This window comes from Barbus barbus, assembly GCF_936440315.1.
Source record: "Barbus barbus genome assembly, chromosome: 49".
Lineage (NCBI taxonomy): Eukaryota > Metazoa > Chordata > Actinopteri > Cypriniformes > Cyprinidae > Barbus > Barbus barbus.
The window spans coordinates 3667192-3680791 of record NC_136727.1 but is presented as its reverse complement, the minus strand read 5'-3'; the positions used below and the strand labels follow the sequence as shown (position 1 = coordinate 3680791).

The 13600-nt window shown below is 36.2% G+C and overlaps 1 protein-coding gene across 1 annotated transcript; it reads left to right on the top strand.

Annotated features, from left to right (window-relative positions):
• Positions 1 to 7433: 7433 nt before the first annotated feature.
• On the top strand, positions 7434 to 10004 carry LOC306867863 (uncharacterized protein). The gene is made up of 5 exons (XM_079413789.1): positions 7434 to 7596; positions 8039 to 8383; positions 8659 to 8988; positions 9147 to 9277; positions 9809 to 10004. The coding sequence occupies exons 1-5, from the start codon at positions 7545 to 7547 to the stop codon at positions 9890 to 9892; spliced, it is 942 nt and encodes a 313-aa protein (XP_079269915.1). The 5' UTR covers positions 7434 to 7544; the 3' UTR covers positions 9893 to 10004.
• The last annotated feature ends 3596 nt before the right edge of the window (positions 10005 to 13600 follow it).

Below are 13600 nucleotides of genomic sequence, written 5' to 3'. Positions count from 1 at the left end.
CATAGTCTCCAGCGTGTTCAGTTGTGATGTTTGTGATGGTCAGAGATCCAGTCTTGTCATCCAGCTTCAATCTGTCTCTGAATCTCCCATCAGAACCATCAAATGTGGACAACATTTGCTTGTTTTTTTGTATTTTAGCAATGAGAGACCTTTCAGCCCCGAATTTCCATATTATGTAATCATCATGTATTTCAGTATCATCAGTGTTTAGAGTAACAGACTCTCCCTGCATCACCGACACTGACTCACCAAACACACCTGAAGAACAAACTGACTTTAATGCTTCTGGTGGTCTACAAATCCTGAAATCAGCTGTAGTTTGTAACTAAATGTGAACTGTAAAACAGTGACTTTAACTTAACATGAACATAACATGTACTTACAACATGACACGTTGAATTCCTCTTATTATTGTCAGTGCCTTCATATTTTTGAATATGGGACACTAATTATTTTATTACTTTTAGTGTTGTTCAGCATTACTACCAAAGGATTGTTTAAAAATAATTTCTGGAAAATATTAGCATTTGTAATCCTTGATAATAAGGTTATTATTACCACACACAAACACAAAGGCCTCAAATTCTCAAAGTAGCTTAATGGAAGATTCGCTCTGGTTGAAATGACATTCACTATAGAAATGTCCATTATTTTTCATGGCTGTTAAAATATGTGAAGAACATTACTAATAATAAACAATATATATATATATATATATATATGTTTATAACTTACCAGTGAGATGCCACCAGCACGAAAAGAACAGAACAAACATGTGAAACATTTCTAATGATGAATGTACTCTTAGCTATATTGAAATGAGACATATACTGGTAACCAGCCAATGTCTGAGCGAGCTTTTACCACACGCGGTAACCTTTAGCAGAGTAGTGTGGGATTACAAATTTATTAAAATGATAAATCTAGGTTCCAATGTAATAGTATAACTATTTATATAACTATATATAAACTGAAACAGTGTGTTTTACATTTTGAGGTAAAGATGATGACATTCTAAGATGAAGTCAGGCAGCCCAGGTGTCTGAGACATTAACCTTTTGTCTTTAGGCACTTCCTGACCATTTGGGTGATACTGTCAGGCTGATTGGATTAGCATTTATACAGTTGAATAGTTATGCTGATTGAATTAGGACTGGTAACACTCTAGAGTCTGGGGCGGGTTCCTAAACCTGTATACTTCATTTACATGCTTTGTTCCGAGTGTATCCACCTCTATGTAAATCCCTCCCCCTTGAAATGTATATAAACTACAATGTATACTGTTTGAGTCAGACTTGGATGACTACAGCGACTACTGCGAGTTCTCAATAAAGAGTAACTTATCCCAAAGTCTCCTGGTCTCTGCTTTGACGAAGGAAAAAGTTTCCGACAGTTTTGGTGCCGTGACCCGGATAGAGCTCCTCACCTGAATCCAAATTGAAACTTCAAGCTCAAAGATCTGACTGCATTCCAGACTGAATCTTCTGAATCCAGATTGAAACTTCAAGCTCAAAGATCTGACTGTGTTCCAGACTGAATCTTTCTGTAAAACCAAGGGTTGGTGAGTGCCACTCTATCCAAAAGAACCTTTAAGACCAGTACAAATGTATTATCCTCTGCGCCGTCAGAGAAGAGTTAACAGACAGCTGTAGGGTTTGGTTAACTAAGTTATCCTCTAAAGTTTTCTTTTAGAGATGAAATTTATCCTCTGTTCAGGCAGGGAAGATTAGCATTACATGTTAATATTCGTTATCCTCTGTCTAATCAGGGAAGGTTGTTTAACAGACTAGTTTATCCTCTACGTTGCTAGAGAAGGTTTATCCTCTGTAAAGTTAGGGAAGATTTATCCTCTGCTTTACCAGGGAAGGTGATTTATCCTCTGTGTAGTCAGAGAAGATTCATCCTCTGTTCAGGCAGGGAAGATTAGCATTACGTGCTAATATTTGTGACCCTCTGTTCAGGCAGGGAAGAATTGGTTATCCTCTGTTCAGGCAGGGAAGATTAGCATTACGTGCTAATATTTGTGACCCTCTGTTTCGGCAGAGAAGATTAGCGTAAAGTGCTAGTAATTTGCGTTATCCGTTGCTCTGGCAAGGAAGGTTAACAATAGTTGATGTGTTAACAAGCATACCCTCTGTTGAACAGAGAAGTTTTAGTGTTTTGATTGTGTGGTAACAAAGAAACTCACAATATGTTTAGAAAGAATGCTAGACTGATCCCCACAACTGAAAAAGGTGGTCTAGCGACTCCTTTGTGGTCAGATAGCGAATTCAAATCACTGTTAGGAGTACAAATGAACCTAATAGTCACTGAGAAAGTTAGACAAGAACTAACGCAGAAATATGAGATTCATCCAGACAAGACTTGGTCGGTAGATGAGTGTAAAAAGGTACTAGGAGCATGTATTCGCAAGAACAACGTGAAAGGCATTATATGCTGCCACAGAGAATTTGGTTTAGCGCTAGCTACACAACAGTCTCAGCGTAACTCAGAGCTAGAGGAACAGAACAAAGAGCTCCGTGCTAGAGTATCCTCTTTGACTAAGAAATTGAACCGAAACAAAGCTTCAGCAAAAACTGACGTGGAAGAAGTTAGTCAGCCTGATAACAATTATCCTGACTTAAAAGCTTTCTTTGAAACAGATGTAACCATCCAATCAGTAACTGATGTGCCTGTAGATTCAGTGAAGGTATGTGGCGCTAGGAGAAGATCTCAGGGAATTGAGGGAACTGAAAGTGTTCCTCCCAACTCTTCTGTTGTCCAAATACAAACTGTTGCCAAAGTGCTAGGACCTAAAGATATAGAGAGACTATCCCAGAGTTTACCCTCAGCACGCACAAATTTTTCTGAATTTAGAAGAGCATTGATCAGCAAAATGCGTCTCTACGACATGTCATTGGCAGAAGTCACACAGCTAATGTCAGAAATTCTAACTGAATCTGAATTCAACAGTTTTGAGTCTGCTGTTACTTCTGAACTACAACATGCAAGTAAAGGCGATTTGAGAGAAGGTGTTTTGAAAATTCTAAAGAATATCATGGGACCCAAAATAGACTGGTCCAGAATCACTAACTGTGTGCAAAGGAAAGAAGAAACTGTAAGTGAATACACTGAAAGGTTTTGTCAGTCAGCCGTAACTTACAGTGGAATAGTTGATGATTCTGAAAGTGTGTTAGATGACAAAGGACCCCTAGTCCGCATCTGGGCAGATGGCCTTGTAGCTGAATACAGAAGAGCCTTGCCATTTCTAGATCTAACTTGGTCTAACAGAACTCTCAGAAGTAACCTAGACAGGTTAGCTACTTGGGAAAGAGATGCTGATGTTAAAGCCAGAGTAAAGATTGCAGCAGCATCCTATAAGGTCAATACAGAGAACCACCAGAAACGTAAATGTCCTAAGAAGGAGGGCAGTTGTCATTACTGTGGCAAAACTGGACACTGGATGAAAGAGTGTAGGAAAAGTAAAAAGACATTAGGAGAAATTAACAGCTTTACTCAGCTCCTACTCAGTCTACTTACTTATCTGAAGCAGCCCCTCCCCACTTCACCGAACTGTTGGAGCAGCTTGCTCAGGTGTTAACTGTTAGGGCTGTGAGTGCTTAACTTCACTAGTAATGTACAACAAAGATGAAAGATCCTTTGTAATTTAAATAACAGGAAGGTGACTGTCACGTCCTTCCATTGAGAGAACGCTAGCTAAGTACACTCACAGCCTTCAAAGCTATACTACAGCACACTCCAGTCACTCACCTATCCTCTCTGGGTTATGATGTTTGTTATGACTGATGTTCCATTAGAGGATGGAGATGTCGCACAGTAAAGTTCGTACACCAACTACAGGGACAGACTAGGACACACAGACCAGTGAGAGCCCAGGGAAGAACCGAATGCAACAGGCTTCGGGGGCCAACCCTGCGGTGAAGACTCCCTCATAGGCCTTCCCCATCCACTAGTCCATCCTTACCTCACTGTTCCTTAGGTGTCGCAGGAATTAAGAAATAGGGAAAGAAGGAACAACAATAGCAGACTCAGATCGAACAAAGGACACAACCCTAGTGTTTGCAATCTTTTAGAACAAATACTGCTCTGTCGTCTTTTGTTTTCTTTCTTACTCTGTGCAGATACCACTTGATGGCTGTCCCGAGACCCATACGTACCGACCTCCTCACCTGCGTATGAAGCCACAACCTCTAAAAGACTAATAGACCCACTGCCGAGCCAACTGTCACGGAAGACAGAACAAACAAAAAAAAAAAATACACAACGCAGAGACTCACATACGGGAACTTCAGTCATCCATCAACATGATCAAGATTGTCGTACTACTAACAAGATCCAACAAGACATTTTTGATCTTTCAGAAAAAAATACACAAGATGACTGAAGATAATTCTTCATGGTTCGGAAACTTAGGTAACCCCTGGCTGTGGATCAAGGAAATAGCAATTCTTCTGTTGTTTCTCCTACTGGCGTACTATCTATGCGTCCACAGTATCAAGTGTTTCATTCAACAAATGACTCACGCGTCTCACGAGAAAATGACAGTTCCAACCAGAAAAGACTATTACCCGTAAGAACTTCACGGACCTTAATTGCATGTTTGTTTCTGTGTCAGCATGCAATTACAGAAAATCAACACAGAGCATGTGCTATGTGCCTGTAACGATCACAAGTTACACGAATGAACTTTTAAGTGTCTAAATTTGTATTTTGTGAGAGTTATTAGAACTCTCAAAGGGGGAACTGTGGGATTACAAATTTATTAAAATGATAAATCTAGGTTCCAATGTAATAGTATAACTATTTATATAACTATATATAAACTGAAACAGTGTGTTTTACATTTTGAGGTAAAGATGATGACATTCTAAGATGAAGTCAGGCAGCCCAGGTGTCTGAGACATTAACCTTTTGTCTTTAGGCACTTCCTGACCATTTGGGTGATACTGTCAGGCTGATTGGATTAGCATTTATACAGTTGAATAGTTATGCTGATTGAATTAGGACTGGTAACACTCTAGAGTCTGGGGCGGGTTCCTAAACCTGTATACTTCATTTACATGCTTTGTTCCGAGTGTATCCACCTCTATGTAAATCCCTCCCCCTTGAAATGTATATAAACTACAATGTATACTGTTTGAGTCAGACTTGGATGACTACAGCGACTACTGCGAGTTCTCAATAAAGAGTAACTTATCCCAAAGTCTCCTGGTCTCTGCTTTGACGAAGGAAAAAGTTTCCAACAGTAGCGTAGAGCAGCTGAAAGCCGCATGCACTATTAGTTCTTTCTTCACTTTATGGTGCATATATGTAAACCAAGTAAGTGGATTTAGGCATATTTTAGTTGTTTTACAATGCACAGAATCAGTAATCACACTCTATGCATGTTTTTTCACTGTTTAAGTGTTTTTGATTGCTTTTGGGTCATTGTCTATGAAAGATCTCCCTCTATATTCACCATGTGTGCCTATTTATGTAATTCTAATCACGTGTTATATTTCATTTATTATTTTTATTATATGCCCCATTTTTGAACCACACACACCATTTTTCAACAGTCATTCTCTAACTGTGTTAAACATGAACAATTAGATGAGTTAAAATTGAGTAAATCTTTCTTAATTTCATGCTAAATTTAAAATAATTCAAATTGGAAAAAATAGTTCATACCACCTAACATGTCACATTGTGACACTAGCAGCATATCTTTTGAGTCAAAGTGAAAGCTGCTGTGGTTGGTTTTCTGTAGAGATGTGGTTTTAGTTAGGCAAACAGTTTGTAGGTGAGAGGAGGATTCAGTGTGTGTGAATTTATATGTGAACAGCTAATGCCCTAAAAAAACAGCTTTAAAATCAAATTAAAAAAATATTAAATTCATCACAAACAGTTATAGCTTCAGTCATGGTCTCTTAATGGCTAAACACCCTTTGGCTCCGCCTGCTTACTATTACTATTAATTACTATAACCTGTTTTTCATGTCCACCCTTTCACATGTTTTGTACAACGACTTTGACTGCTGATCATAATGCCCTTCCTCTTTTCACTAGACAATTCACTGTTTCCTCGAGTTCAAGTCGTGGCCTAATGGTTAGAGAGTCGGACTTGTAATCCAAAGGTTGCGGGTTCGAGTCTCAGGCCGGTAGGGATTGTAGGTGGGGGGGTGAATGTCCAGTGCTCTCTCCACCCTCAATACCACGACTGAGGTGCCCTTGAGCAAGGCACCGAACCCCCAACTGCTCCCCGGGCGCTGCAGCATAAATGGCTGCCCACTGCTCCGGGTGTGTGTTCACGGTGTGTGTGTGTGTGTTCACTGCTGTGTGTGTGCACGTTGGATGGGTTAAATGCAGAGCACGGATTCCGAGTATGGGTCACCATACTTGGCTGAATGTCACTTCACTTCACTTCACTTCACTTCAGTGAAAAGTATCTGAAGCAGGGCTGCGATCACTGAATGCTGTTTCTGCTGAGCATGTTTGAGCATTTCCTGGTAATGTGGTCGATTACAACCAGCATGCACAGTTTTGCCTAGCTTCTGTTCCCTCATTTGTGTTTTCTCTAGCTGCTGTTTGTTTTGTATGTTTTCTCTCTGTGTTTGCAGGGTGGAGTCAGGAGACAAGTGCTGAGGATTACATGTGATGAATTGACTTATTAGAAGGTCATTCTTTCCCAGTGTGAGGCGCTCTGACACCAGGGGCTCTTGTGGATTCATTATGCATTTAATTATGTATCCCTTGTAGTTTTATTAATTATTATCTCTTTATTTTTTTCTGTTTCAATGTTGCATGTTTAATTGATTTATGCATTCCCTTAATAAATATCTACTTTTGGGTACATTTTTATGTTGCCTCCATGTTTGTGTTATGCTGCCCTCAGCCAGGTGGTTTGTAACAGTTTTCAAAGCCTCATTAGAGCCCATACACACTTATTGTGACTGTCACTTTATATATGTATATATATATATATATGTGATTATTGGAGAAAAAAACAAGTATTTTCCACCTTTTTTCTTTTTCCACCTGCCTGAACAACTGGGTAGGGGTTATTATGCCAGACTCAATTTATTTTATTATTTAAAAAATATTAATGAAATAAACTATCATTTAAAACTGGTTTACAGAAGTCTTCAAATCTCTTTAAAATAATAAATTAAACTCCAGATTAAGCTTTAGTAATATGCAATGAAATGTACTACTGCAATAAAAGTAACTTATCTATCTATCTATCTATCTATCTATCTATCTATCTATCTATCTATCTATCTATCTATCTATCTATCTATCTATCTATCTATCTATCTATCTGTCTATCTATCTATCTATCTATCTATCTGTCTATCTGTCTATACATACAATATTTTACAAAAGGAACATAGCGATTAGAATTTTTTGCATATGCATAACGTTCACTACGTCATCACTCTGTCTTCTTCAAGGAAACTCGTGATTACTTTCACTCTAAACAGTGAAACCTCCGCATCGCCATCCAGAAAAACAGAAGGCTTTCATGAAACAGAATCTGCATTCATAAGAGAAAAGTGGTGAAAATGAAGCTTCTCTTTAATTTGCTGGCAGTGATCTTGTATTTTCTTCACAATGGTAAGACCTTTATTTGTTCAAATCACTTTTCTGCTGCTGTAGGGATTTCTGTGACCGTGTATATGGTAGGATGCATAGTGACTGTGGGATAAGTGTTGAGATTATGGTTAGGGTGCCAACAGTACAGGGCTAAAATCTATAGAAAAACATGGCGCTATATTATCTGAGTCTTAATTCAATGGAAAATAACATACTTTTCTTTTCTTTTTATGGGTAATATTCATGACACAGTCTGTGTTGTGTTGTTGAAGCACATGAATGATTGATATACGTTTGATGAATTAATGTGTAAATCAATGATGTTCTTCTGCTGTTTATTTTCACAAGTTACATTATGAATTCACAAAAATCACAAAATTTATGATGTGAAATTTATGATTTTCACAGCATTATTGCACATATTTGCCTATGACTTCTGTTTTTGTTTCTTCATGTGTGTCAGGTGTTGAGGCAGATGAAGTGTCAGTGATGGAGGGAGATTCAGTTACTCTACACACTAATGTTACAACAACACAATACGAGATTATGTGGTATTTCAATACAACTCAAATTGTTGAAATCACTAGAGATCAGAATAAAATCTGTAGAGATTATGGGAGATCCAGAGATGGTCTGAATCTGAGAGATTCAGAGATGAGAGATTCAGAGAGATTCAGAGATGGTCTGAATCTGGATCATCAGACTGGATCTCTGACCATCACGAACATCACTATCAAAGACTCTGGAGATTATGACCTACAGATCAGAAGCAGCGACAAAGAAAAAAACTTCAATGTTACTGTCAGTGGTGAGTTATTAATACATGTATTGAACATACAGTATATACATATATATATATATATATATATATATACTGTATATATATTTACAATGATATTCAGAAATATTTTCTTTGCCCGTATATTAATTCACATGCAGTAGATGTCTCTATATATTGAGGATTTGTTAATGTGTTTGAGCACAAAAGTTTTTTTCTGGATCAAAAGGCAAGAATGGGCTTGTGCAATTGCATTCGTGTTTTCCCCAAAAGGATCCTCCTGCATTTGTTGGTTTGTGTTTCAGGTGTTTCTGCTGCTGAACGAGATAAAATGAATAAAAAGTCAGTGAACGAAGGAGACTCCGTTACGTTAGATCCTGGTGAAATAAAAAACCCAAATGATGTGATGATGTGGTATTTTGATGACACTAGCATTGCTGTAAAATCTGGAGATCGGAGTGAGATCTGTACAGATGATCAGTGTAAAGAGAGATTCATAGGCAGACTGGAGCTGAATCCTCAGAATGGATCTCTGACCATCACAAACACCACAACCACAGACTCTGGAGTCTATGTACTGAGGATCAGCAGCAGCACAATTAGCATCAGCAGGAGCTTCCGTGTTACTGTTATTGGTGAGTATATAATTAAGTCAGTGAATGCATTTTCATTTGAGTTTTTTTTTTTTAAAGTAGAAAGTAGAAAGATGTAAATATCAATTTTGATATTGTGAAATACTGAATGAATGGTCATTATTTAGTAATAATGATTTTATTCTCTTTATCTGTTACAGATTCAGGTCTGTCTAAATTTCATGTAGGATTAATTGGTGCTGCTGTTGGTGCTGGTGGTGTTCTGCTGGTGGTTGCAGTTGTATGTGGTGTTTGCTTTGGCAAAAAGACCCATGCACCAGTACAACAGAATGTAAGTATTACATACAGCTAACTTTTTTACACACCTTTTTTTTTTTTTCATTATAATTCTTACATAATTATATAGTTATAAAATGTAGGCTGTAACGTAATTGTAAACTGAATAGTCATCTTTTTATCCTTTACTTTTAACACCACAGAAGCAGATATTTAACTGTGGTGCAAAACAATCAAAAACACAACTAACTCCCAAATAAATTAAATAATAATTCATATAAAACAGTGCAACTTCCTTCAGAGAGCAAGTGTCTTATTTAAAAATGGCAATACAACAGTTCAGGCATTTTAATTGTGGTGTTGAAATCACAATAATTACATTTTGTTTTACTGTAATACAGAAAATGACAGTTTGATGTCGTTTTAAACACTGTGCTTATTAATATTTAAGAAATGAAGTCACCTCTGTATGGACAACAGCAAAAACACAGTCTCTTATATGATATATAGTATTTTTGTGTTTGTGTAACACTCAGTTTGTCCTCCTCTTTACTTTCATCATTTGTGAATCTGTGTTTTCTTACAGGAGCGTGATGATGATGATGATGATGATGATAACTTGCCAGCTGATCCGAACAGCATTGCTTTGAGGAGAAGGACACATAATTAAATCAAACTCAGGCTGTTTATCTTAAGTTATTTTGCTTCTCAAGTAAATGCATCTTGATTTAAGAATGTCTGGGTATTTGTTAAGGAAGACAAGACCAAAAAAGTAAGCAAGTAAAGAAAAAAAAAAAAAAAGAATAAAAATGCAGTGTATGACCATGCACGATTTTACTGCTGACACACAGTCTCATATCAGAGATGTGCTGTTTACAGCCTGCACTATTAATAGGACAGTATCAATACAATACTATGTTGCTAAACACTAATGCTAACCCTTATTCATCCACCTTCATCAGAAATTATACGAATTGACCAACTTTGGATAGCATGGCTTTTTATATATCCACCAGCTACACTGGAACCAAAACCAGCCTTAATAAGCCTGGAAACTAATTGATTTATTTTGTTAGGTTGGTGACACACTTTACTGAGAGTATTTATGGTGTTCAATGCCTGAAACTGGATGCATAAATAATAAGGCTGTATTAATGCTTTTACTCTGGCGTTAAACCTGAAAAACACTTGATGTGATGTTTATCAGGAGGAAATGTTTCCGCAAAATGAACCCACAAATATGTGTACACTTGATAAAACAATGCTGTTAAATTATTAGTAAGTCGTCATACAATTGGTAGATATATTTTTATCTTCACTGTTGAATTGTGCAAAAATGAGTCAATCTTCTTACCCAATGTTGAGAACAGACATCTGCGACATTTTATAAGGTGCTGATTAGTTCTTTGATTTTATTAAGAGGTGCTGATTATTTATTTAGTTTTATTAAGAGGTGCTAATTAGTTATTTGATTTTATCAAGGTGCTGATTGTTATTTTTTATTTTTTTTCTATTTAGAGGTACAGATTAGTTCTTTGATTCTTCTCTTGCTCCCTTGTTCCTTTTTTTTTGGATTTGTCTTTTCATATGGTGCTCACTGTAAATATATAAATAGCCTCAATAGAGATGAATGGTGAATTTTTAATTATTTTTTTTTTTCTGTCAGGAAAATATTTTCAGGAGAGTAATTTATGTCTCAAAGCTAATATGCTGAACTCTTCACTAAAGCCTGTACCACATATTTGACCATAAATCAATAAGTGGACATTAATGTTTTTATTTTCTAAACACTAAAGGTGTTTTAATACACTGTTATTAAATATTGTGTGCATTGCAACACAGAATATTGTTAGACATTTTCCTTTCTGTGTCCTTACCTTTATTTCTGCAAACACAAAAAGTGCTTTAATGTAAAACCAGTAATGTAATTTTATTTTATGAAACAAGGGAATTAACTTGATCTTTGAATGTTTTTGTGATTAGCATTATTAAAAACAAATTATTCACTTATTATGGCTGGAATCCTTGGGTCTCTAAAATATAAGTGTCTCTAGAAGAGATCCAGGCAGACGAAGTGTTTCCGTAAAAGTGTAGTTTATTAAAAATCAATTATAAGTATAAGTGATACTGATTACAGATGATTCAATGTTAAAATATGGAAATTAAAGAAAAAGATAAAAAATGGATACAATATCCAAGCTGCACAGATTTTGCTAAAACTAAGATGAAAGTTTTTTTTTTTTTTTTTTATTCAATCTGAGTAATCTGATCTGAGTATAGTAATATTCAAGAGCCGAGAGATGAAGATCTTCAGAGCATGCAAAGAGAAAGATTGAAGATGCCAATTTGAAGGAGTATTATATAGGCTTAGATACCTATGTCTTTATGGAATATTCTCGTCTGATCAAGAATGTTCTTGTCTGATCAGCAAAATATTAAAATTATTTACCTACTATTTTCCTTTCCCCTCCCCCTTACTTAGATAATGTCATAACAAGGTCAACTTGACTTGTCGGAGGATGTTGTTGTGGTTCTTATACCCTTTGAGCAGAAATAGCAAGCTCTGCAAATCTTCCAATAACGCTAGGCCCAGAATATGTGTATGCTCTAAGAAGAGATGGAAATCAAACACTTCCATACATATACAAACATTATTATGCATAAAGAATAAGTTTCCAACATCCTGTCTAGCACAAATGGAACATAACAAGGTGTACTTTCGAAGGAAAAAGACATAAATGCAATACGTCAGTGGACTATGAGCATATGTAAAATTAGGCATTTAAAACACAGACGGATATGAAAAATAAATGCAGTATATAAATGAAATTATAATTATCTGTATTTTAGACACACCAATTCCCCCACATGAGTCTTTTATAGACTCACCAAACAACTCAAATTGAAAATGTCACAATTAAACTCAATTAGAATTCAGCCTATTATAATTGATTCAGAAAGGCTCTTGGTAAGGATGCAATATATATATATATATATATATATATATATATATATATATATATATATATATATATATATATATATATATATATATATATATATATATATATATATATGATGGATAGATAGAAAAAGGAACAGACAGAGACAAAAACAACAAAAGCAAAACAAGACAAGAACATTTTCAGTTCAGTTTCCCTAAAATACATCAGTACACGGATTAATAATATGCACATCCGCAGAGCTGCTTCTACCTGAGAGAGAAAAGTTTATAAGTAAGTCTTTTGTTATCCTACATTTATGATAAGATCACTTTTGGTTGATGAAGTCCATCACGACATCCTGTGATGAGGAGAAAAGTGAAGTTAAATGTGGGGAGACAGGACAAGCGTCCTTGTTCTGCCTTCCCAAGTTATACAGCGCGCAAATATGGCACTGTTTCTTTTTGCCACAATAATAACCCAGGCCAGGATAGTTAACTAAATTCATCCATGGACATTATTTGTGTTAGGCATAATTCACATTGTGGGCCCACTTAGAAAATTTGAACAGCTGTTTATGGCCTTTCGTCTGGCTTGGTGCACCATCACTCACACACACTTCCCAACAAAATAACAACAGACACAGTTATTCCTTATCAGGTTCACATCATAGCAACACCAAATTCATGCACATCATTCTGGAACCTACAAAGGAAGATAAGAATATTATTCATGTAATAATAATAAAAAAAGGTTAGCAGGAATCATAGCAGCATTCATAGTTAAACTTTAGCGTTTATATTGTCCGTGTTAATAGAGCTTTCAGCAGGAAAGATTTGAACTTGCATGAAATGCATCCATCGAGTCAAGCTTGGCTCGATTTCAAAAGGCACAGAAGTTGGACTTGTCAACAACACTGAACAAGGACCTGTATAACGAGAAGACATGGGCCCAGTAATCCCAAATTTCTCAATAAAACTTCGTACTTGTATAGATTTTGTGCTTTTAATTTACCCTCATCTGTCTCTCCCGAACCTATAACAAATGTGTCCCTTGCGGGTCTAAATGACCTGAAGGCCTTCAACATTGCACTTTTTATTTTCAGTCCTGAAATTCTTTTTTTTTATCTGTTTTTTAACTTTTTTTTCTAATTATTTATGTAGGTTTTGTTATAATTTTTGGTGATTTTTTATTTTATTTTCCTTAGAAATTAGCATATTTGCATACATTATTTCACCAAAAAAACAAAGAAAATACTATTTCTACCTTAAACATCATTATCCATCAGGAACTAGGTCACTGAGTGTCTCTGAGGCCACCTGGCTGGGAAAATGACAAAAAACTGCATTTATAGTTTCTGCCACTAGATGGGCCTATTGAACCCTATGGAGATTCTCAACTGAGCTCAAATAGTAAAATCTTGAAACCTACACCAA

Coding starts and splice junctions, on each gene's coding strand:
- LOC306867863 (XM_079413789.1), top strand. CDS start 7,545: ATGAAGCTTCTCTTTAATTTGCTGGCAGTGATCTTGTATTTTCTTCAC. Junction 7,597..8,038: donor CTTGTATTTTCTTCACAATG/GTAAGACCTTTA, acceptor CATGTGTGTCAG/GTGTTGAGGCAGATGAAGTG. Junction 8,989..9,146: donor CTTCCGTGTTACTGTTATTG/GTGAGTATATAA, acceptor TATCTGTTACAG/ATTCAGGTCTGTCTAAATTT.